Below are 25,429 nucleotides of genomic sequence, written 5' to 3'. Positions count from 1 at the left end.
ATTTTGAAATAATCCAGAACAAAGGCTTTTATTTGAATGTGCAGCATGCTGTGGTACACTCACGTGACCTTCAATTAAAAGCTGAAGTTTCATTTGGAATATTCACTATACTATACACTACACTATAGGTGCAATCACTTCCTGTAAATAACTGCAGACTTTTATTGTGAAAGTGTTGTCACATCCTGCTTGGAGAAGACAACATGACTGACACTGAGAATGGCCCCCATGTGTAACAGCAGTGGACATTAGGCAGCCAGTCATTCTTAATTACCAACCACAGACAGCTTTGATCTCCGCTATTGCTTTGTGAGCTGTTGATAAGCCCAGAGTGTGAGGGGGAGTGACATTGACAAAGCGCTTTACAAACGCAGAATAGAGATACTGAGAAAACTTCACCTCACAAAATGGAGGACTACAGAAAAACTATAAGACCTATCAAAATATTTCTTTCAATAACAGTGCCAGGAGGCTTCAACAAAGAGACTGATCCACTTTTTGTGAAGATATTCTAAAAAAATGAAGGATTTGTGGCGATTTAGAAACAGCCTTCATTTGTGTTTTTCACCAGAACTCCTGGACCTCTTTTATAATAGGAGTGAATGAGAGATTGAGCAGTCACTCTCTGTCTGTTTGTGCACCTGGTGGGAAAACCGTAGGTCCTATGAAGTTAAGAAGCATTACCTGAAAGAATGCTGATTGCATTCACACTAGTCAGTTATCAGCTCTCCCACTAATAATAAAGAGCGAAGATAACATAAGTGGGAGAGCTCTATCAGCTTTCCCACTAATAAAGACACAGGATAACAATAATGTGAATGCATTCACACTAATAAAAAAAAATTAATTCATAGATCATGTGTCTACAAGTGCATTAATGCTGAGATCAGGTATCAGGTGCTAAAATTATATATCTTTATTACACTATGTATAATTCTCTCCACAGTCGTCTTGAATTGTACCATCTATGAATACATTTTATTAATAAAATTATTATTGTTAGAAATCTAGTAGAATATTTATCAATGAACTTCCAACATCAAAACAATGTGATGCTTGAGCTTCTTTTGTTTTCAGTGCCATAGTCACAATATGTTCATATGAAAAACTTACATAACTTAGTGCTCAAGTAAATCTTTTAATTACATATCCAACACAAGAAAATATAATATCCGATATATTAAATTAGTAAACTCAGATATTTGCAATTGCAACACAAAAATTACATGTGTAATGCAAACACATATTGTTTTAAAACAAAACAGATTTAATTGTGATTTTCCCAGTATAAACTAACCTAAAGAGTCTAAATGATGCTAAAGCCTGTGGGGTCTTCATCACTCACAGCCCAGGCATCATATAAGCAATGCTTTCCAGAGTGGAGGCCTTCAAAAAGGAAATGATAAAATGATAAAAGTGTTTCTCCTTAATACATAACATACTAGTAGAACAATCATTACACTTGTGTATATGTAGAACATAACATGTCGTGTTGGTGTGTGCTGCCAAGTCCCAGTGACTCTCACCAGTGTGTGTTGTGTGCAGCTCTTCAGCTCAGGTATCTGTATAGTGAGGCCCATTAGAGGGGCCAAGGCACACAGCAGAGAGTCCAGTAGAAGAGACAAGCTACTGGACACACACACAGTTTTCTAAACAGACACACACACAGAGATGTCTATGAGTTTACTTCATGGAGGCTAAATGAAACGTGCCCCTACTGATTGTGTATTCAGCCAGTCTCCAAAAATCACAGGCCTCATCCTGGTAAGTTTTTGTTATGGTTTATGCTGGCTGTGCAGTGCAGCAGGCGCTAATTATTAATCACCATTAGCTGTGTTTTTACCACAAACATGCAATCATTTGCACATCTGTTAAGCAAAGGTGTTTATCAATCAACACAAAGTAAAAGTAAATTGTGAAACACTGTGGGTTCATGAAGTAACACTTTGTATGGTTAAATCACTTTTTTTAAAGGTCCTAAACATAGATAGCCAATTATTAAGGAACAACCCCTATCAGTAGAAGACAGCTTCCCAGACCAGTGTTCAATTGAAATCAAGCAGCAGGTTTTGAGAAATGTCTGTTTTTACTGCACTGAATCTACTCACATTTGTTTCTTGAAGATGGTTTCCAATCAGGGACAAAGATTCCCCCAGGAGGTGCAGGTGAGCTGCAGCATTGACAGGATCCCAATTGGACCAACCAGGACTCCTGGGCGCGGATCTGACAGGGCCCCACAATGAACCAACCTGACTGCACTTAGAGCTGATGGCACTGCAGGTGTCCGTCATGGAGCTACATCCCAATGAATTAATCATAGAGCTCATCGTTGGAGCAATGGTTGTCACTGAACTAGGGAGAGGCTCGAAAAAAACAGGTCTGTGAGCTACTGGACTGACAGGAGGCCTGACGGGTCTGGTTTGGGAACAGTCTACCATGTTGTGCTGTTCATTTAAATACACTGAGTAGTCTAACATGGCGCTATGACTGTCCTGGGAGAAACACAGAAATAGAAAATGATGAGTAGAAGTAAAAGCGCTGTTGGAATCAACTATAGAGCAATCACCTGATCGATGCTGCCCTCTGCTGTGTGACGTTAAAGCAACATGTTGGTCTGGATGTGATGGGAGAGGGTGAGTGTACTGTAGTGTCAGTATAGAAGGGGATTAAATCAGTCTAACGCAATCCTGGGCAGCATCAAGTGTTAAATGTTGATTTGTGTTGATAAATGATTCTGGGCAATTATTTTAAGATATTGCACCTGATGTGCTCTCTCACCTCGTCGTCTCCGCTCTCTCCCAACCTGTGTTGTGGTGCACAGACTGGACAGGCAGGGGGGAAGACTGAAAACTCTGCACCACAAAGTTCAGTCTCAGATACACTATGACCTGCAATTAAGGTGCTTATTATAACACAACATAAACCTGTCCTTAATTAATACCTTAAGATTTTAGGTATAATTCACTACACAGGCCATTCATGTGTATGTTACCTGAATTTAGTTATAAAAGTAACCACTAGCACATGCACAACAGTAACATGACAGAAAACTACACTTGCAAAATGCCGTGTATTCATACCTGATAATAGATAATAATCCCAATATACATTTATGAATTTAAGGAAATTTCCCCTTCTTGCAGCTATAGACTCTATAGATGAATGATGATTAATCATAGTTGCACACCTTTATTATAAAAATTTACTCCTCACCTGTCTGTTGTCCCATCCTATTAAAAGAGCAGTTTGGATCCTGAAAAAGTTTGGATAACCCATCACGACACAATCACAATATCCTGTTCGCATCGATAACGTCCACAGACAGTCAGAGACATATACAAAGCATAAATTAGTCCAGAGTTTAAAGGTAGTAAAAATGTGGAAAACATTTTCAGATAAGTGGAGTTCACCTTGCAAGGCCTCTCGGTGCTACGTTCCTCAACATCTGAATCTGTCTCCTGCAGACCCATCAGAAAGTAATTGTAAGGCCTTTTCTTCTCTTTCCGGCTGCATCTGTTCACTAATCCTGTTTCACCTTCCATCTGTACCACCAGGATGGAGACGGAGAGTGATTCAGACAACAGCAACATTGAAATTATCAGAACTGGAGAGTATGAACTCCAGCTGTTCAGAAATAAGTCACTTAAAGTATCAGTAGAGCTTATTTAATTATACAATTAAACATTGTTCTGATGCTATTTGAATTTATGGTGTTGTCAAACTAAATAATGAGATGAGATAAACTTTATTATTTTATTATAATTATTCTGCCAAGACATAGTTTAACCAGGCACCTGGACATGTGAACGTGTCATTAACTAGAGAGAAAAAGTTAAAAAAGAGAAAAAGTTTGTGTCAAAAGTCAGACTGATCACCCAGTCAAGTCTAAACAGACATGAACAGGTTTTTAGTTTGATTTACACTTCACAAGAATAAGATTATCCACCTCTGACCTCATGGGGAAAAGGCTTCAGAACTCGCCTGAGAAAAATCACATTTTAGTGATTTTGTCAGTATCAGATTAACACAGTCACAGTTGTCGGCACATAAGTGGGTGGAAAGTACACAAGAACTGCTAATAGTTAGTTCGGCCTATTCATATTCTGGAATGTAAACAGATGAAGATTACAAAACGGGGAAAATGAATAATGGAGCTAGTTTTACTACGATTGGGACATTTGAGGGTGACCCACCATCGTTACAAAAGACGTTTGTTAATACCGCAAATATTAGATTTTCCAAATGGCCCGGGTTTTATTTTTTATCTAAAACAAATTCCAACAAACAAACAAACAAGAGGGATAAGGATGTTGACAAGCTGCCGCCATGTTTCAAGTCCAAAGTCTGTTGTCAGCGCTTCCGTGTTGCGCTTTGACTGAAACTGACGCTAAACTACAGCTAATTTAAGAAACCTTTAAGGACACACCGCATTTTAGCGACTAAACCACAGGCTAACCTATAGTTGGTAACTCTTGGTGATTAAAACTCATGTTATTTTCGTTATTTTCACAGATGTGCCTCTTTTAACCCACAGTCTGAACTCACTTCGGTCATGGAGCGTGGAAGAAAAGCCGCTGATTCACGTTTAGCACGTTAGCGCTGAGTCATGTTAGAGCAGGGCTTTGTACTCTGCAGACACGAGATTTATTGTTTTCGGTTTTAGGTTTCATTGAGTTAAATTTCTGCAAATAGTTTCTAGTAATTTAAATATTTTTATATGGACCTTTACTCTTTACACTAAAAACGTTATAGTCTAAACTGTATATACTGTATATATACCTGAGTTGGGAAATGTAAGCCAGGCCTTGTTGCTGATGCTCCTGTGGCTGAGTTGGAACAGGTCAATGATTGAGGCCAGATTCAGAAATCTCACTGGAGGATTAGAGCAGCAGATTAATGTGCACAGCTTTGGGACGAGGCTCTCACATGGAGGTTTAATCTTCAGGTGTCCACATTATTCTACATTATCTTGGCATTACTGGATTGCAGATAGTTTGTGCTAGTTAGACAAATCATTGCAGGTCAAGGTCACAGTAGCAAACCTGTGACACTGAAGTGTGTCACCTAAGAGGCATCAATGTGCTTTTACTTTCTGTCTTGTTATTTCTTCACCTGCCTGAGAAAAAGTAGCCCTGGTTCCTTATGAGTGGTTCAAAATGCTGCAAAAAGATACCAATCAAATTTACAGTTCATTTTAATGCTCCCTGCAGGCTTAACACTCAAGGAGACTGTGTGCTTATTCGTTTTGGAAATATCTCTCTGGAGATTTAGATTTGCCTTTGTATAATTTTAAACGTATTTCTGATGTATTATTGTGTTTTAAGTCAGGGTGTACCCTGGTTAGGAATAAGTGGGTATAGATAATGGATGGATGTTATAACTGCTTACGTTTTATTGTGAGGTATACATGACATCTTATGTTTCCATCTTTACATCAGTTATACTGTTCAAAGCTGTTGATGTAATTTCGTGAGTTGCTAATGTGAATTATATCACTGACTTAAATTTTAATCAGTCAGGGAGTAAATTAATCCATATTTCATAAAGTCCACAGTGGATCTGCCTCCTGTTTCATTGAATCTTTCTCTCTTCACGTGAACACAGGGAACTTATCACTGGGCTGAGCTGAACTGAAAGCTGCAGCTGTATTGTCACACACAATCATGTGATCTTTCTCTATGATTAGTCAGGGTTTCAACACTTCCTCTCTGTCTGGCTTCAGAAACTCAGTCATGTTTAACCTGGGCTCCTCCTCTCCTCTGATCCAACTTTGGAAGTCCAAAGCTGCTCTGTCACGTTTAGCGCTCAGCCCTCCTCCCTCTGAGTTTTCTGGGGCATTGCTGAAACTTCCTTGTTCATTCTGGGGCCCTTAGTCCGTCCCTCCAAACTTTTCCAAGCTGTTCGCAAATCTGCTGCATCATGTTAACTCTCAGTCCCTCCTACTGTTTTTGCTAAAGTTGCCTTATCATGTTTAGCTGATGTTTTATGAGTCTGCCTTCCTGTTTTCATTCAGCTGCTGGAGGGAGGAGACAAAGGAGGACTGTATAAAAGAGGGAGAAGACTGTACTGAAGGCACTAACTCTACTGAACATTCAGACAGGACACAGCGAAAAACTGCAGACACAGAACAAACTACGGGACCTAAAGGACTTCATCCTATCTGGTGAGTAAAATATAATAGTAATGTTTAAATGTGACCTCAGGCTGATGTTTTATGCCACAGCAAATTTCTGATTTTTTACATTTCTGTTTCAGGACCACAATGGAAACCGAGAAGACTCAGACCACAGCAGCACAGATGACTGACAGGTTAGAATCAGCTGCTGTGATTTATTGTATTTTTAAATGCTCTTTTCAGTTCAGTAACATTTCACCAGCAAACAACATTCATTTCTGACATAGTCCTGGAAAACTAAATGTTTAAAGTCCACTTATTTTTAATCTCTATAGTTATTTTTTAATGTAATATCGTACAAGGCTAGGATTAGCTGATAATATTTGCATTAGTGCTGCAGCATCCAGATGTGACTTTCTATATGTGCCTGGAAGTTTTATCAGCTACACTTTACCTATGATAAGGTGCAGTAGCCTACTTCAGTGTTTACACAGCATAACTGAAGTGCTGTACTTGCCTTTTAGGTTCATTTTCTGCCAACCCTTTCAACCCTTCAGTTATAGACAGTCATTGCTGTGGTCTGAAAGTAGCTGTTTTTAATACAGTGAATGCTGAGCTTGCTCTAACCATTGTGGTTAATTTCCCTTTGCAGAGATCTCTCTGAACAAATCAAAAAGGTGACTAAGGAGAATCATGTCAGGGCAGAAAACACAGAACTGATGTTGAGCTTCCAGAAAGGACAAGTCACCCTTGGACAATATAAGGTAAGATATAGTATTACAGCTCAAATATTAAGATATTCTTGTGTTTTCTGACTTTTTTTTGGTAGTCCAGTGGGCACTGTGTATCTTTTGGTCTGACACCACCTGTTGTCTTCCTTTTCAGTTCCTCCTGTGCTCGCTGTATGAGATCTACCAGGCCTTGGAGGAGGCACTGGACAGGAACTCCAATCACCCTGCTGTCGCACCTATTTACTTCCCCGCTGAACTGGCCAGAGTGGAATCCATAGAAAAAGACCTGCAATATTTCTATGGCACGGACTGGAGAGAAAAGATTGTTGTGCCCAGAGCCACTAAAAGATACAGTCACAGACTCAGACAGGTATGTTTCATTCTGTCATATGTACATTTCACTCACTTAGTTCAATCATATGTAAATGAACCTACATTCAAAAAACACGCCTTATCCCTGATTTTGTTTTTTTAAAAAAAATCAGATTGGTAAAGAAAACCCTGAATTCCTGGTTGCCCATGCGTACACTCGGTACCTCGGTGACCTGTCTGGAGGTCAGGTGCTTGGTCGAATCGCCCAGAAGTCCATGGGGCTGAAGAATGGAGAGGGTCTGTCATTCTTTTCCTTCCCGGGTGTCTCCAGCCCCCACCTGTTCAAACAGCTCTACCGCAGTCGGATGAACAGCGTGGAGTTGACGGAGGAGGAGAGGAACGGTGTGTTGGAGGAGGCTGTCAGAGCCTTCGAGTTTAATATTCAGGTAGGGAGCAACAAAGGGGACGCAGGGTCAGAAACCTGCAACTGAAATGTCACTTTGAGGTTAAGTTGACATTACAAGTTAACTTTTGCTGTTGCAGTTGCCTATAAAGCCACACGCAGATGATGGATGTACCTGCCTTTGTTTTTCAGGTCTTTGATGATTTACAGAAGATGCTGAGTGTCAGTGAAAACCAGCAGAATTCAACACACTCCAAACCAGGAAAGACACTCCAGCTCCCTGGCACCATCATCAACACTTTACCACTGCTCAGGGTTGCCCTGGGACTTTTCCTGGCTCTGGCTACTGTCAGTATAGGGATCTATGTTCTTTAGAGACCATGCACTTCAATGCAGATTATATACTGGCTTGTTGCTATTAAGGTTTTTTGGCCTTTATTTATATACTGCAAAACTATTAAACATACCTGATTATAATTCTGATTTTAATTGTCTGTAGAAAAAATACTGTGTAATATTTTGTAATTTAACAGAACCACATTTGTATGTGCACTGTAATTATTGTAATTTAGTCTAATCACGTTTGAATTCTAGTTTTATCTGTAACAACGTGTGATATGTGTTTTAACCGTGTAAATATTTGACTTTTTAAATAAAATCTATGGTTGAAAGAAAATACTTTTTCTGTTGTTTTGTTAAGTGGTTGTCTGCCCTGTTGATGATCAGGGGTCCAGTCCAGCTGGTTTACATTTCCACTAATGTTTTGGCATCTTAGTGTGATCCTGCTGTTCATTTGGTCGACACAGCGACCTCTTGGGCTTGAACACAAAATTCAGACACTAAGTTGTACTCACATAAAATATGGTATCCACTTTTATTGTATTTTCATGATTTTCCTAAAACATGTGCACTGATGGCACACATAAATTAAAACACAAAGTGATTGTTGAAAGCAGCCAGAGAAAACCTCTGGCTTCACCCTAGACCTGTTCGATAGCGACACAAACTACAGTGCTGGTATCTGTCTCCCTCCAGAGGACAACTAACAGAAAAACAAGTCATGTCAGAACTGATTGTACTTCACTGGAATTGGCTTACCTCACCTCGAAAAGGCACAGTGGCCTGAGAAATTCACTACTATCTTCTTCTTGTCACCCATACTGCCCCAATCTTTAAAAAATGAAATAATGGTGTACATTCAAATTGCAAGTCTTCCTACTACTGTCATCTTTCACCACCTTACTTGTTTGTGCTATACCTGCCACCATCAGTATCAAGAGAGTACATTTCTATCAACAGAACACAAAAGAACTTTGTCTGACTGGAAATGCATCACTTGCTCTATGTAGGCCATTAACACAAAATCCTACAATTAAGAACAAAAAGAGAGATAACTACAACAATGTTTACGACTGGCAGGGTTAATTCACAATGTAACCTTAACTCGCCAATCTCTATCCACCATACCCTCAAAACACACACATACACATATCAAAACACACAGTCATCTATGAAATCTAAAACTACAGAGGTGCTTTAAGGGGACTGCACAGCATATTTTTCTTTGTAAATGTCACTGAATGGGACACACACTGAGGACTGTTTTTCAAAACAAAAAGAGCACAGACCCAAGGCAAAGCAGAGGACAGGAGCCATAAGGCAAAAAAAACAGACTCACTTGTAAAAGCAGCTTCAAAAGACATCTACAGTACAGACCAGACAACCCCAGTCAAATAAAACAATCAATCTTCAAATATCTTTTAAAGCTGAAATGACCACTTTATCTCATGGATGTTTATGGGATCTCATAGCATATCTTTGTTCAGACAAACTAAAAAGTTACTTTTCTGTTTTGATGATTGCATGTCAGTAGAGAGGTCTGTGTTTCTTTGACATTCAGTGCCATGGGTTCACTGTAAAACCCAGGAACTTCACTTCACTGGCATTTCACTGATAATAATATCAAACAAAGATGCCAAGATCAAGAGAATTTTCCTGCATTTTCCCCATCAATACAACATATTGCACATTACTTCTTGAAAGGGGAAGTGACTGACAGTGGCAACATGCATCTAATTATTATAAAAATCACAAATGAAAACAGCCTCTCAGCCACAGAAGAGAAGTTAATTCGCTGTAATATTTTGCTACTAGTACAGCTTTCCATATCCTTCATCTAACTTTATTTGGCACATTGTGCTACTGTGAAAGGCAAGGAGTTTCCAAAGTCCAATTAGGTGCATACCAGACCTAAGCAATGTACTGTCTGCATCCTAAAAATCTGCATAAATTGCAGTATCACCTTGGCTACCTGTTCAGACAGCTAGGATAGTTTTGTCTAAAAAGGTGCAGTTACTTTAGGCATAATCAGCCTCCAGGGGCTACTCAGTTGGTTTCATAAGCGGACAGCAGGGCTGCATCTACTGGCTCCATGCAGGAGGGGCAGGTGAAGGAGCGCATCAGCCAGGGGTCAATGCAATCCACGTGGTAGATGTGAAGACAGGGCAAGAACCGAATGGGATCACCATAATCAAAATCCATCATGCAGATCACACACCTGGTGGACAGAGAAATGTCTTACTTTTCTTATTCAAAAATAAGGAAAATGTACTTGTAAAATTATACTTTAAAAGATTTTCAAACACCTGTATACTATAATTAAATCTATACTACAGAACACAATAATGGGCATTGTCAAAAATGAAGATAACTTCATTGGCCAAAATGCAAATTTTAACCAAAGGCCAGAATAACTGCAATTTGTGTGTCACAGCAATATTAGAAACATGTTTGTAACAATAAAGTAGCGAAGTAAATAATTTTTCCATTAACTGCACAAACTTGTGTTAGACATCCAAAGTACGAACAAGCTAAACAAACTAAACCCATAGACCCATATTCCATTTATAATGCCAACAGGGCTCTGCAGCTGTACAGGCTGTCAAACATTTCTGCTGGATAAAGTGGGCATTTTATTCAGTCTATATGACGCAATCTTTTTCTGACTAGCTCTGGTCAAACATGCATCAACTATGCTTGGATTCTACAACCTTTAAGAAATGCGATGAGCCATACTAACACAACTTATCGATCCAAAGCGTTGAATGGCAGCATTATTTAAATATGAAAAAAAAAATTCTAATAATGCTAAGTTTGTCTATTTAAGACTCACTCTTTAACTTTTTTGTCAGAAGGGTCAGAGCCTGGGTCAAAGATGCCTCTGGGCAGGTGCTGAATGAGGCCGATGCGTTGGGCAATGCGGATTTGCTCCTCCTCGGTCAGTTGGCTCGCCAGGCGCCGCTCACCTGGCGTAGGGTGGTACACTGGCACTGGTTGGGCACGCTCCTGGAAAAGAAGGAAAAAAACAGTGGAAAGACTGCATGAAGTCACACTGAATGGGGATTTCACATATACAATGCTGTGAATCATCATACAATTCAATTAAATAGGCATCTCACTGGCAGCATAACGATGTCCCAAAACATAGGCCCAGACCCAACAACAAATTATTTTTAGCAACAAAAATAAGACGGGATCATGGTCTCACACAACCCTGATCTTAACATCATGAAGTCAGTCTGGGATTACATGAAGACACACACAGTATAAATCCACTGAGGTGTACCAAGTTCTTGAAAGAAATGTTAGAAAGAAAAAAGTGTGGTCACACCAAAAATGTATTTTTAATTTAGTCTTTTTCTGTATGAGAACTGAACTGTATGAGAAAAACTATTCATGGCAGCATTTAATTACAGTATCTAAAGCGTTTGCACAACAGGCCCAGTGTATGTCAATGTTCCTTTTTGAGCCAGACAAATGCAAGATTGCTGAAGTTGATGCCAAAATTGATATTTGTATGAACAGTATGTCAGATTGATTAGGTTTCAACATTAATTTGGAAAGCATCAAAAACTCAGACTCCACATTGCTGGGGCCCTTTAGTCACACTAAAGTGGACAGTTTACGGTGAGTGCTGATATTCACTGGTATCTATCTCTATACAAATACATTTTTAACAATGATCTTTTTTTCAGTTCCCACAGGTCTAAATATTGTATGTTGCATTAAAAATAACAGGTTTGTGATTGGAAATTTTTTTTACAACAACCTAACTAGCAGCACGCTTGTTGACAGGTAATTCTCATTATTGATTATTGGCAGACTTTATGAGAGTATTTTGACTAATGACATAATGACGTTAATCCCGGGAGCTGCTCACCTGGTACGGCGGCGGAGGCTCTCCGGGCAGGCTACCCCCCTCGGACTCGTTCAGCAATGACAAGTCATCCGCCCCTTGTGAAAACAGACAGTTCCCCATTGAACTGAGACCACCATGAGAGAGTCCACTTCTTTCTGGGGGTAGCAGACACTTTCAGAAAGCGCCAGCTGAAGCTAAGCTAACTAGCCGCCGTTCAGGCTTGAGGTTAGTTTAGCTAACGTTAGCTGTTAGCTGATAGTTTGGAGTCATTAGGTGAAGAATTTGAGGAAGAATGAGAAACGGAATTAAATTGTCGGATTAAATGCCCGATTCTGAGCTGCACTGTCGGTGACACAGATTTTAACCGTAACAGTGAGGACAGTTTGTACACCTGCTTGTGCGTTAGCTTCTTGTGTTTACAAAAAACACAGACCGGAAATACCGTCATCCGGAAATTCTCATGTTTAAATTCAGAATAAAAGCGCAGAATTGTAAAATAAAAAATGTAAAAAGTTGTTTTAAAGTGCTAATATACCGCATTTTGGACTGGACTGCTGCGTTTTCTGTGATGAAAACTTCAATCAGTCATTTGTTTCAGGACGACAGTTGCTCCGTAATTTAAATATGAATTGACTTTAAAAATTCTACAACATTAAAGTAGCTAATTAAAATTGTCAGTTTATCCAATAACAGCAGAGATCAATACGAATTGTTAATAGTTAATTTAGTGTACATTTAAACATCACTAATGTTATAAAACTACTCGTTAAAATTACAGTAACTTTTAACTCACTGTATCCATGGCAACATTACACTTCCTGTTTGTCGTAAAGGTTTATCCATAACTGTTCACACGATGATTATTAAATTAATTAATAATGATGATTAATATTATGATTATTAAAGTTTAACGTTTGCTCAAATTTATGCCGAATTATCTATAAACATATAACATAAATACACAAATATATAAACATATATATATAATTTCCCTTCTCACCCCTATGGGTGGTGTGTGTGTGTGTGTCTTCCTCAATCTCGGGTCCTCTACCAGAGGCCTGGGAGTTTGAGGGTTCTTCGCAGTATCTTAGCTGTTCCTAGCACTGCGCTCTTCTGGACTGAGATCTCTGATGTTGTTCCTGGGATCTGTTGGAGCCACTCTCCCAGTTTGGGGGTCACAGCCCCGAGGGTGCCGATTACCATGGGGACCTTCACCTTCCACATCTTTTCTAGCTCTTCTTTAAGCCCTTGGTATTTCTCCAGCTTCTCATGTTCCTTCTTTCTGATGTTGCTGTCACTTGGGATCGCTACATCTACCACTACAGCTTTCTTCTGCTGTTTGTCCACCACTATTATGTCCGGTTGGTTAGCCATCACCAGTTTGTCGGTCTGTATCTGGAAGTCCCACAGGATCTTAGCTCGGTCATTCTCCCTCACCTTTGGAGGTGTGTCCCATTTTGACCTTGGGACCTCCAGCCCATGCTCGGCACAGATGTTCCTGTACACTATGCCGGCCACTTGGTTATGGCGTTCCATGTATGCCCTGCCTGCTAGCATCTTACAACCTGCTGTTATGTGCTGGATTGTCTCAGGGGCATCTTTGCACAGCCTGCACCTGGGGTCCTGCCTGGTGTGGTAGACCCCGGCCTCTATCGATCTTGTGCTCAGGGCCTGTTCTTGCTATGATTAGTGCCTCTGTGCTGTCTTTCAGTCCAGCTTTTTCCAGCCACCGGTAGGACTTTTCGATATCAGCCACTTCTTGTATCTGTCGGTGGTACATGCCGTACAAGGGTTTGTCCTGCCATGATGGTTGCTCTTGCTCTTCTTTCTCTGCATCGGGCTTCTGTTGCCTGAGATATTCACTAAGTATTCCATTGCTTGGGGCCATCTTCCTGATGTACTCATGGATCTTGGCTGTTTCATCTTGGATGGTGGCTCTGACGCTCACCAGTCCCCGGTCTCCTTCCTTCCTCTTAGTGTACAGTCTCAGGATGCTGGATTTGGGGTGAAGTCCTCCATGCATTCTGAAGAGCTTCCTTGTCTTGACATCAGTGGCTTCTATGTCCTCTTTTGGCCAGCTTATTATGCCAGCGGGATATCTGATGACCAGCAGGGCATAGGTGTTGATGGCTTGGACCTTGTTCTTCCCATTTAGCTGACTTCTTAGGACTTGCCTTACTCTCTGTAGGTATTTGGCTGTGGCTGCTTTCCTTGCAGCTTCTTCTTGGTTCCCATTTGCCTGTGGGATTCCAAGGTACTTGTAGCTTCCCTCAACATCCGCTATGCTGCCTTCTGGAGTTCAACTCCTTCAGTCCTGAGAACCTTCCCTCTCTTTGTTATCATTCGACCACACTTGTCCAGTCCGTTGCTGTATATCCTGGTGGTGTGGATCAGTGAGTGGATGTCTCGCTCAGTCCTGGCATACAGCTTGATGTCATCCATGTACAGGCGGTGGCTGATGGTTGCCCCATTTTGTAGTCAGTATCCGAAGCCCGTCTCAGTGATGATCTGGCTGAGGGGGTTCAGGCCTATGCAGAACAGCAGCGGAGACAGAGCATCTCCTTGGTAGATGCCGCACTTGATGGAGACTTGTGCTATCGGCTTGAGATTGGCTACTAGGGTTGTTTTCCACAGTCCCATTGAGTTCCTTATGAAGGTTCTTAGGGTCCTATTGATGTTGTACAGCTCCAGGCATTCCAGGATCCATGTGTGAGGCATTGAGTCGTAGGCTTTCTTGTAGTCAATCCAGGCAGTGCACAGGTTGGTCTGCCTGGTCTTACAGTCTCGAGTGACCGCTTTATCCACCAGTAGTTGATGTTTTGCTCCCCTGGTGTCCTTACCCATTCCTGTCTGATTTAGATCAGATAAAGTCATTATAGTGGGAGATTTTAACATTCATGTAGATGTTGAAAATAACAGCCTCAGCATTGCATTTAATTCTATATTAGATTCAATTGGTTTCATTCAAAACATTAATAAACCCACCCACTGTTTCAATCACACCCTTGATCTTGTTCTGACCTATGGCATTGAAATTGAACATCTTATAGTATTTCCCCCAAATCCTGTTTTGTCAGATCATTCTTTAATAACTTTTGAATTTAAAATGATGGATCATGCTGCGTTTGGAAGAAAATTCCACTACAGCAGATGTTTATCTGACAACGCTGTTAATAAATTTAAGAAAATGATTCCATCTTTATTTACATCTATGCCAAATATAAACATAGTGGAGGGCAGCTGCTTCAATCCCACTCCCTACCAAATTGATCATGTTATTGACAGCGCTGTAACCTCACTGCGTGAAACACTTGATTCTGTAGCCCCTCTGAAAAAGAAGTTAGTGAATCAGAGAAGACTAGCCCCATGGTATAATTTACATATTCGCACCTTAAAGCAGGCATCACGAAGGCTGGAAAGGAAGTGGCGTTCCACAAACTTAGAGGAAATTTTTCTAGCCTGGAAAAACAGTCTACTAACATATAAAAAAGCTCTCCGTAAAACCAGAACTGCATACTATTCATCACTAATAGAGGAAAATAAGAACAATCCTAGGTTTCTTTTCAGCACTGTAGCCAGGCTGACAAAAAGTCACAGCTCTGTTGAGCCCAGTGTTCCCTTAGGTCTCAGCAGTGATGAATTTATGAGTTTCTTTGCAAATAAAATCACAACTATTAGAGATAAAATTCAGCAGATGCTTCCTATACCTGCAATAAATGACTCTTCTACTACAGTAGCTCTTGAATCATCTGTAAGACCTCAGTTATGTTTAGACTGCTTCTCTCCCATAGATCTCTCTGAATTTACATCAGTAGTTGCTTCATCGAAATCATCAACGTGTCTCTTAGACCCCATCCTGACTAGACTGCTTAAAGACACGCTGCCATTAATGAATTCATCTTTATTAGACTTGGTAAATTTATCTCTAGTATCAGGCTACGTTCCACAGGCCTTTAAGACTGCAGTAATCAAACCCTTACTCAAAAAGCCTAGTCTTGATCCAGGAGTCTTGGCTAATTATAGACCAATATCCAACCTGCCATTTATTTCTAAAATCCTAGAAAAAGCTGTTGCTAAGCAGCTATCAGACCACTTACACAGGAATGAACTATTTGAAGATTTTCAATCAGGATTTAGAGCACATCATAGTACAGAAACAGCACTGTTGAAAGTTACCAACGATCTTCTCTTAGCCTCAGATAATGGACTTGTTTCAATACTTGTCCTCCTAGACCTTAGTGCTGCATTCGACACCATTGACCACAACATCTTATTACAGAGACTGGAGCATGTGACTGGTATCAGAGGAACAGCGTTAAAATGGTTCCAATCCTATTTATCGGACAGATTCCAGTTTGTTCATGTCCATGATGAACCTTCCACACGAACAAAAGTTAATTATGGAGTTCCACAAGGCTCTGTGCTAGGACCGATTCTGTTCACCCTGTACATGCTTCCTTTAGGATATGTCATTAGGAAACACTCTATTAATTACCACTGCTATGCAGATGACACTCAGTTATATCTATCTATTAAACCTGTTAACACAAACCAGTTAACCAGACTTCAAGCCTGTCTAACTGACATAAAGGCCTGGATGACCAGTAACTTTTTACTTTTAAACTCGGAGAAAACAGAAGTCATTATATTTGGGCCAAAAAATCTCAGAAATAACCTTTCTCAAATTATAGCTACTCTAGATGGCATAATCCTGGCCCCCAGCACTACTGTAAAAAGCCTTGGAGTTATTTTTGACCAGGACATGTCCTTTAACTCACACATAAAACAAATCTCTAGAACTGCCTTCTTTCACCTGCGCAACATTTCCAAAATTAGGAACATCCTGTCTCAAAATGATGCAGAAAAACTAGTCCATGCATTTGTTACCTCAAGGCTAGATTACTGTAACTCATTACTATCTGGATGTCCCTATATCTCCATAAAAAGCCTCCAATTAATCCAGAATGCCGCAGCCAGAGTCCTGACAGGAACTAGCAAGAGAGATCATATTTCTCCTATATTGGCTTCTCTTCATTGGCTCCCTGTAAAATATAGAATAGAATTTAAAATCCTTCTTCTCACATATAAATCCCTTCATGATCAAGCTCCTTCATACCTTAAAGACCTCATAGTACCATATTATCCTAATAGACCACTTCACTCCCAGAGTGCAGGTCTGCTTGTGGTTCCTAGAGTTTCCAAAAGCAGAATGGGAGGCAGAGCCTTTAGTTATCAAGCTCCTCTCCTGTGGAACCAGCTCCCAGCCTGGGTTCAGGAGGCAGACTCTCTCTGTACTTTTAAGGCTAGACTTAAAACCTTCCTCTGGCTTCAGGCAACCCTGAACCATCCCTTAGTTATGCTGCTATAGGCCTAGACTGCCCGAGGACCATCGGTGCACTGAGCTCCCTTACCCTAACCCCCCCCCCCCCCCCTTCCCTTCCCCTCTCTTCCTCTCCTCCCACCTCATGTATATTCCACCATTGAATGTCACTAACCTTGTGCTCTCTCTCTCTCTGTACCTTCTGCAGGTGTCCCTGGAGCTGTATATCGCTGATGTGCAGTTACTGGTCCCACCAACCTGCAGTGTCTATTTGTTGTTTATTGTTGCTGTTCTTTTCTCTCTGCTCTATCCACTCACCCCAACCGGTCGAGGCAGATGGCTGCCCAAACTGAGCCCGGTTCTCCTGGAGGTTTTTTCTTCTGTTAAAGGGAGTTTTTCCTCTCTACTGTCGCCAAGTGCTTGCTCATAAGGGAATTGTTGGGTTTTTAGTTTTAGTAAAGTGCCTTGAGATGATTTGTATTGTGATATACAAATAAAATTGAAGATGAAGATTTGAAGTTAACTTCTTTAGCTAGTAGGTGTGGATCATGTCAGGCCCCGGTGCTGTCCAGTTCTTCATGTTTGAGACCCTTTCTCGGATATCTGCCTTTGTGATGGTTACTGGTTACTGTTCAGGGAGGTTGCTGTGGTCTGCTCTCAGGTCTGCCAGCCACTGGGCATTGGTGTTATGTGATGCCTCCCCCTCCCATATGTTTTTCCAGTATTGTTCAGTCTCCAGCCTTGGTGGGTCTGTTCTCGTGTTACTGCCATCCCACTGTGAGTACACTTTGTGTCATGAACTAGGGCGTGGTCAGGAGCACACTTCACCCACACAAACACAGGAGTGAGAAAAAGAGTCTTTATTTAACAAACACAAGGCTAGGAAACTTATAGGTGTAAAACATGGGCAGGAACAAAAGGAAAACACAGCACATGGGTATGAGTGGGAAACAGGAACGTGGGGCAAGAGCATGAACGCAAAAGAAACCAGGCACGAACAGAGGGGACAAAGCATGAACAAGAAGACAGTGACAACACAGTGGCAGAGGAAACCAGAACAACTTAACTTAAAACTCAGCGAACATAAGCAGTCCAGGATCAAAGGGTCCGAAAAACAAGCAGAGTTTGATGTGGCGAGAGAAAACAGGCAAACAAGGCGTGGAGCATAGGTCTTGCAACAGACAAGGTAAGACAACAGACAACCTGGCAAGGAGCAGTGACTGAAACAAGGTATTTAAGGTGAGGGACAAAAACAAGGCACAGGTGAAAACAATGAACTAATCAAGACAAGGTAACATGAACAAACACAAACTAGATCCTGCTCAGTACTACAAAATAAAAGGTCCCAACAGGAAGTCCAGAGCAGGATCACAACACTTTGGATGGTTCGGTGGAGAACATCCTGTTTATTCTCCGTGCTTCTATTTCTCTGGTGTACCTCTTCAGGCGTGTGGCCAGGGCTGTGAGTCGTTGTTTGGCAGTCTCCAGGGCCTCTGGTATGGACAGCCTGCTGTATTTCTTACCCAACTTCATCCCCCTTCTCTGCAGTTCTGATAGTTGGCTAACTTCCCTCTGTGTTGCCCTTATTTTTGCCTCTAACCTCCTTCTCCGTGCAGGGTACTGCTCCTTGGTGGTGGAATGTATTTTGTGGCCAAGCATCTCAAGGATCACTGTTGCCATGGTGTATATCAGCTTGTTGGTCTCGGTGATAGTCACAGTGGGGATTGTTTGTAATGCTGCATTCACATCTTCTAGTAGACTTTCAGAGAGTACTTCACTTAGTCTTGGTAACCGGCTGCGGAGGTTCCAGGTGTCCAGCTTGCTCACGATCTTTACTCTCAGGTCAGCTGCTCTTGTGTTGAGCGTGTTGGGGCTTGTCATTGGGGCTTGATACCCAATCTCGGGTGGGGATGGTGTTGTTTCCCCCCTGACCTGCCGTCCTGGCTCCCCCTTGCCGTAGCATTTGTGTTGTATTTCTTCAATCTCCAGTTGTGGTAGCAGTTGCCGTTTGTGGATGTTGGAACACTGAGCTACTAGATGTTTTGGCCCTGGTGTAGATGGTGGGTTTCGAAGTTTCCATAGGTCCCACATCCTCTTCATGTAGCCCCTATCGTTGGGGTTACTCATGTAGTAGCACTCCAATAGTTCTCTGTTATCAGCCCTCGTCCACGAGTGTCTTGTTCCAGTAGCCCATTTCTCATCAGGTTGCCCTGGTCCCCTAGCACCTGACGCGGACCTTGTTGACCCGGGCGACGTCCGAACCGGTATGACTCCAGTATTTCTATCGCTCATTTGTAATGAGGTAGGCTAGTAGCGTTAAGGACCTATATATATATATATATATATATATATATATATATATATATATATATATATATATAATATTGGCTGTATGCTGTACTGACAAATACCACTGAATTATTTTGACGCTATTGAAATAAAATAATATATCGATCATTTTCAAGCCGGTTCCGAAGCACTGGCTGTACCATCTATGTCTGTATGTAATGTGTATTATTTCAGAAATATTAGATAGAAACTATACAACAGCCTCGTTTTGGCACACTACATAGCTTAAAAAACGTGTGGGTCCCCGGAAGTAGTTTTGAGTTTGGGTGTTTTCTAACGGGTCTCTCGGTTCTTCTATTTTTCCGTCGGCGCTGTTATATTATCGAAAGGACACAGAGATGGAAAGAGAAAGGGTTGAGGTTTGTTTAACAACAGGGAACAGACGTGTGTAATGAATAGTTTTATACAGCGACATAAAACATGTACTGTTGTCATATTTGGGACGGTTAGCTTTCTCGCTAACGTTACGCGCAGTATTATTCATTGATACGTTGAATTTTAATGGTCTCTGTCTATTCAATATATTATGGTCATTCTCATAAAATAGAAGCTTATTCCTGTGTACATCTCTTACATGTGAGGCTTTCTTTCCTGAAACACATGTGTGGATGAAATGAATATTTATATCAGATGCTCTTCATATTGTGCATTTAGGCCACAGCTATTCCACCGCCTCCTTCACCAGGGAGAAACCAGACTCCTGCAACTGGCCAAGGACTAAACACGCTGCATTACCTTTTAATAGCTGCCGTCCCGTCCAGGAAACAAATCCTTCTTCAGAGGCTCTGGATCATGCTCAGGTGTTTATCTCCACCACCATCTTGAGTAATATTGCAATGAGACCTTTGAAAGGTCTATTTGTGAAAATCTCTGAAAATCCAGGCTCCAGAAACTGCAGCACTAGTGCAAGCCAGACTCCAGGCTCCAGTGTCTCATGGGGAAGAAGGCAGTGACTCTGATAATGAAAAGAAAAATCTTCCACAGCAGGAAACAGACCCTGCTCCTCAGGTAGATTATGTCAGAGTCAGATTGTCAGATTTTTTTTTTTATCACTTTCCCTATAACATCAAACATAATTAATGGCTGTTCATTCTTCTTCTGTCTCAAGACCCAAGCACAGCCAGATGAAGGAGCCACACGCCTGCCTAAAGATGGGCAGGACCAGGCCGCAAACACTGGATTATGAAAAATCAAAGCTGTCTACTTGAAAATGCTGTTCTGATTACCAGTGAAACACAGAGCAGTCGAGAAAACCACAGTGGTTTGCGTTCAGGCCAAAGTGTATTGTCTTGCAACTTAAAATCACATGGCTCATTATGATTTAATGCATCAATTATTACAAGATGTGTCATGAATACTTGTTACCATTAACAAATGATGTATGGCTTTTCATCTCAGATATCATATCATATCAGTAGTGTATACTGGTTATGCGGCGGGGGGCTATTAAGGGGGGTCACTTTTTATGATCGTTATTTATGACAGTCATAAAGATAATAAACCATAAAATCGGCGTCACGCTCTCCACCCACCGGGCGGCGCAATTTTCCTATTGGTCTGTGGGCTGTGGCGTGCTGACGCGATGCCGAGGCGGGTGTGTGGGTGTGTGTCATGTGTAGAGGGTATTTATATACCTGCAGAAGGCGCCTGAGGGCCTTTTCTATCGCTTGTTTTATTAGCAAGAACTGTAGGGAACAACAATGATGATCTTTCCATCAGGTACGTGTGTCGTTTCGTCTGCAATGAATACATTCAATTCAATTCAATTCAATTTTATTTGTATAGCGCCAAATCACAATACAAATCATCTCAAGGCACTTTACAAAAACTAACACTAAAAACCCAACAATTCCCTTATGAGCAAGCACTTGGCGACAGTGGAGAGGAAAAAACTCCCTTTAATGGAAGAAAAAACCTCCAGCAGAACCGGGCTCAGTTTGGGCGGCCATCTGCCTCGACCGGTTGGGGTGAGTGGATAGAGCAGAGAGACAAGAACAGCAACAATAAACAACAAATAGACACTGCAGGTTGGTGGGACCAGTAACTGCACATCAGCGATATACAGCTCCAGGACCAGGGACACCTGCAGAAGGTACAGAGAGAATAGAGAGAAAGGGAGAGAGCACAAACTAGGGGAGAGAGAGAACACAAGGTTAGTAAGATTCAATGGTGGAATATACATGAGGTGGGAGGAGAGAAGAGAGGGGAGGGGAAGGGAAAGGGGGGGGGTTAGGGTACGGGAGCTCAGTGCACCGATGGTCCTCGGGCAGTCTAGGCCTATAGCAGCATAACTAAGGGATGGTTCAGGGTTGCCTGAAGCCAGCCCTAACTATACGCTTTGTCAAAGAGGAAGGTTTTAAGTCTATCCTTAAAAATATAGAGAGTGGCTGCCTCCTGAACCCAGGCTGGGAGCTGGTTCCATAGGAGAGGAGCTTGATAACTAAAGGCTCTGCCTCCCATTCTGCTTTTGGAAACTCTGGGAACCACAAGTAGACCTGCACTCTGAGAGCGAAGTGGTCGATTGGGATAATATGGTACTATGAGGTCTTTAAGGTATGAAGGAGCTTGATTATGAAGGGATTTGTATGTGAGAAGAAGGATTTTAAATTCTATTCTATATTTTACAGGGAGCCAATGAAGAGAAGCCAATATAGGAGAAATATGATCTCTCCTGCTAGTTCCTGTCAGGACTCTGGCTGCGGCATTCTGGATTAATTGGAGGCTTTTTATGGAGATATTGGGACATCCAGATAGTAATGAGTTACAGTAATCTAGCCTTGAGGTAACAAATGCATGGACTAGTTTTTCTGCATCATTTTGAGACAGGATGTTCCTAATTTTGGAAATGTTGCGCAGGTGAAAGAATGCAGTTCTAGAGATTTGTTTTATGTGTGAGTTAAAGGACATGTCCTGGTCAAAAATAACTCCAAGGTTTTTTACAGTAGTGCTAGAGGCCAGGGTTATGCCATCTAGAGTAGCTATTATTTGAGAAAAGTTATTTCTGAGATTTTTTGGCCCAAATATAATGACTTCTGTTTTCTCCGAGTTTAAAAGCAAAAAGTTACTGGTCATCCAGGCCTTTATGTCAGTTAGACAGGCTTGAAGTCTGGTTAACTGGTTTGTGTTAACAGGTTTAATAGATAGATATAACTGAGTGTCATCTGCATAGCAGTGGTAATTAATAGAGTGCTTCCTAATGACATATCCTAAAGGAAGCATGTACAGGGTGAACAGAATCGGTCCTAGAACGGAGCCTTGTGGAACTCCATAACTAACTTTTGTTCGTGTGGAAGGTTCATCATGGACATGAACAAACTGGAATCTGTCCGATAAATAGGATTGGAACCACTTTAACGCTGTTCCTCTGATACCAATCACATGCTCCAGTCTCTGTAATAAGATATTGTGGTCAATGGTGTCGAATGCTGCACTAAGGTCTAGGAGGACAAGTATTGAAACAAGTCCATTATCTGAGGCTAAGAGAAGATCATTTGTGACTTTTAACAGTGCTGTTTCTGTACTATGATGTGCTCTAAATCCTGATTGAAAATCTTCAAATAGTTCATTCCTGTGTAAGTGGTCTGATAGCTGCTTAGCAACAGCTTTTTCTAGGATTTTAGAAATAAATGGCAGGTTGGATATTGGTCTATAATTAGCCAAGACTCCTGGATCAAGACTAGGCTTTTTGAGTAAAGGTTTGATTACTGCAGTCTTAAAGGCCTGTGGAACGTAGCCTGATACTAGAGATAAATTTACCAAGTCTAATAAAGATGAATTCATTAATGGCAGCGTGTCTTTAAGCAGTCTAGTCGGGATGGGGTCTAAGAGACACGTTGATGATTTCGATGAAGCAACTACTGATGTAAATTCAGAGAGATCTATGGGAGAGAAACAGTCTAAACATAACTGAGGTCCTACAGATGATTCAAGAGCTACTGTAGTAGAAGATTCATTTATTGCAGGTATAGGAAGCATCTGCTGAATTTTATCTCTAATAGTTGTGATTTTATTTGTAAAGAAACTCATAAATTCATCACTGCTGCACTGCTGAGAGCTAAGGGAACACTGGGCTCAACAGAGCTGTGACTTTTTGACAGCCTGGCTACAGTGCTGAAAAGAAACCTGGGGTTGTTCTTATTTTCCTCGATTAGTGATGAATAGTATGCAGTTCTGGCTTTACGGAGAGCTTTTTTATATGTTAGTAGACTGTTTTTCCAGGCTAGAAAAATTTCCTCTAAGTTTGTGGAACGCCACTTCCTTTCCAGCCTTCGTGATGCCTGCTTTAAGGTACGAATATGTAAATTATACCATGGGGCTAGTCTTCTCTAATTCACTAACTTCTTTTTCAGAGGGGCTACAGAATCAAGCATTTCACGCAGTGAGGTTACAGCGCTGTCAACAACATGATCAATTTGGTAGGGAGTGGGATTGAAGCAACTGCCCTCCACTATGTTTATACTTGGCATAGATGTAAATAAAGATGGAATCATTTTCTTAAATTTATCAACAGTGTTGTCGGATAAACATCTGCTGTAGTGGAATTTTCTTCCAAACGCTGCATGAGCCATCATTTTAAATTCAAAAGTTATTAAAGAATGATCTGACAAAACAGGATTTGGGGGAAAAACTATTAGATGTTCAATTTCGACACCATAGGTCAGAACAAGATCAAGGGTGTGATTGAAACAGTGGGTGGGTTTATTAACATTTTGAATGAAACCAATTGAATCTAATATAGAATTAAATGCAATGCTGAGGCCGTTATTTTCAACATCTACATGAATGTTAAAATCTCCCACTATAATGACTTTATCTGATCTAAGCACTAAATCAGAGAGAAAGTCAGGGAATTCAGTTAAAAACTCTGAGTAAGGGACAGGTGGACGGTACACAATGACAAGTAGAACTGGTTTTTGTGTTTTCCAGTTTGGATGTGAGAGACTAAGAGTGAGGCTCTCAAATGAGTTATAACTGATCTGAGAATTAAAGTTTAATAATAAGTTTGAGTGGAAGATTGCAGCTACTCCTCCACCTCGACCTGTGCTTCGAGGAACATGATAATTTTTATGACTGAGGGGGGTTGATTCATTCAGACTGACATATTCATCCTGCTGTAGCCAGGTTTCAGTAAGATAAAGTAGGTCAATTTGGTGATCAGTTATCAAATCATTTACTAACAGAGATTTAGAAGAAAGGGACCTAATATTTAATAGTCCACATTTGACAGTTCTGTTTTTCTGTTCAATAAGAGGAGTGGTCTTAATTTTTATTAAGTTTTTATGAATAACTCCTCTTCTGTTAACTTCTGATTTATTTGATTTATATGTTCGAGGGGCAGAACAGTCTCTATGTGGTTTGAGGGGGGCGGCGGCTCTAAGGAAACTGCAGAGAGGCGTTTTAGACTGAGTCTCTGCATCCCGGTCCCCACCCTGGATTGTCGGCTTTAGGTCGGCTAATAAACTCGGCCAAATTTCTAGAGATGAGAGCTGCACCATTCAAAGTGGGATGGATGCCGTGTCTCGCTACCAGACCGGGTTTTCCCCAGAAAGTGGCCCAATTGTCTATGAAGCCCACATCGTTTGCTGGACACCACCTAGACAGCCAGCGACGGAACGACGACATGCGGCTAAACATGTCATCGCTGGTCAGATTGGGGAGGGGTCCAGAGAAAACTACGGAGTCCGACATTAATTTGGCAAAGTTACACACCGACTCAACATTAATTTTAGTGACCTCCGATTGGCGTAATCGGGTGTCATTGCTGCCGACGTGAATAATAATTTTCCCATATTTACGATTAGCCTTAGCCAGCAGCTTCAGATTTGACTCGATGTCGCTCTGGCCCCAGGAAACATTTGACTATGGTCGCTGGTGTCTCTATTTTCACGTTCCTGACTATGGAATCGCCAATTATCAGAGTCGGTTTCTCAGCGGGTGTGTCGCTGAGCGGGGAAAATCTATTAGAAACGTGAACAGGCAGGTGATGAGCCGTGGCTTCTGC

The 25,429-nt window shown here is 41.2% G+C and overlaps 3 protein-coding genes across 4 annotated transcripts; 1 reads left to right on the top strand and 2 right to left on the bottom strand.

The window, feature by feature from the left end:
- Nucleotides 1-901: 901 nt before the first annotated feature.
- On the bottom strand, nt 902-4,576 carry hmgxb4b (HMG box domain containing 4b). 2 transcript variants are annotated; one of them, XM_026302660.1, is made up of 7 exons: nt 4,546-4,570; nt 3,411-3,542; nt 3,214-3,253; nt 2,779-2,888; nt 2,109-2,492; nt 1,527-1,649; nt 902-1,386 (listed from the first exon to the last, which is right to left on the bottom strand). In XM_026302660.1, the coding sequence occupies exons 1-7, from the start codon at nt 4,552-4,554 to the stop codon at nt 1,342-1,344; spliced, it is 843 nt and encodes a 280-aa protein (XP_026158445.1). In that variant the 5' UTR covers nt 4,555-4,570; the 3' UTR covers nt 902-1,341. The 2 variants fall into 2 exon arrangements, 1 of the variants encoding a protein (XP_026158445.1); XR_003295475.1 differs by lacking the exon at nt 902-1,386 and having other exon boundaries at nt 1,396-2,492; nt 3,214-3,296; nt 4,546-4,576.
- A 1,387-nt stretch (nt 4,577-5,963) lies between these two features.
- hmox1b (heme oxygenase 1b) lies at nt 5,964-8,237 on the top strand. The gene is made up of 6 exons (XM_026302658.1): nt 5,964-6,163; nt 6,256-6,309; nt 6,768-6,879; nt 7,001-7,216; nt 7,332-7,604; nt 7,754-8,237. The coding sequence occupies exons 1-6, from the start codon at nt 5,979-5,981 to the stop codon at nt 7,934-7,936; spliced, it is 1,023 nt and encodes a 340-aa protein (XP_026158443.1). The 5' UTR covers nt 5,964-5,978; the 3' UTR covers nt 7,937-8,237.
- A 171-nt stretch (nt 8,238-8,408) lies between these two features.
- rnf11a (ring finger protein 11a) lies at nt 8,409-12,197 on the bottom strand. Its single transcript, XM_026302661.1, has 3 exons — nt 11,781-12,197; nt 10,734-10,906; nt 8,409-10,118 (listed from the first exon to the last, which is right to left on the bottom strand). Exons 1-3 carry the CDS (start codon nt 11,877-11,879, stop codon nt 9,947-9,949), a joined length of 444 nt encoding a protein of 147 aa, XP_026158446.1. The 5' UTR covers nt 11,880-12,197; the 3' UTR covers nt 8,409-9,946.
- Nucleotides 12,198-25,429: the final 13,232 nt, after the last annotated feature.

This window comes from Mastacembelus armatus, chromosome 1 (genome assembly GCF_900324485.2).
Source record: "Mastacembelus armatus chromosome 1, fMasArm1.2, whole genome shotgun sequence".
Lineage (NCBI taxonomy): Eukaryota > Metazoa > Chordata > Actinopteri > Synbranchiformes > Mastacembelidae > Mastacembelus > Mastacembelus armatus.
The sequence above is the reverse complement of the archived record's forward strand: the minus strand, read 5'-3'. Positions and strand labels throughout refer to the sequence as shown.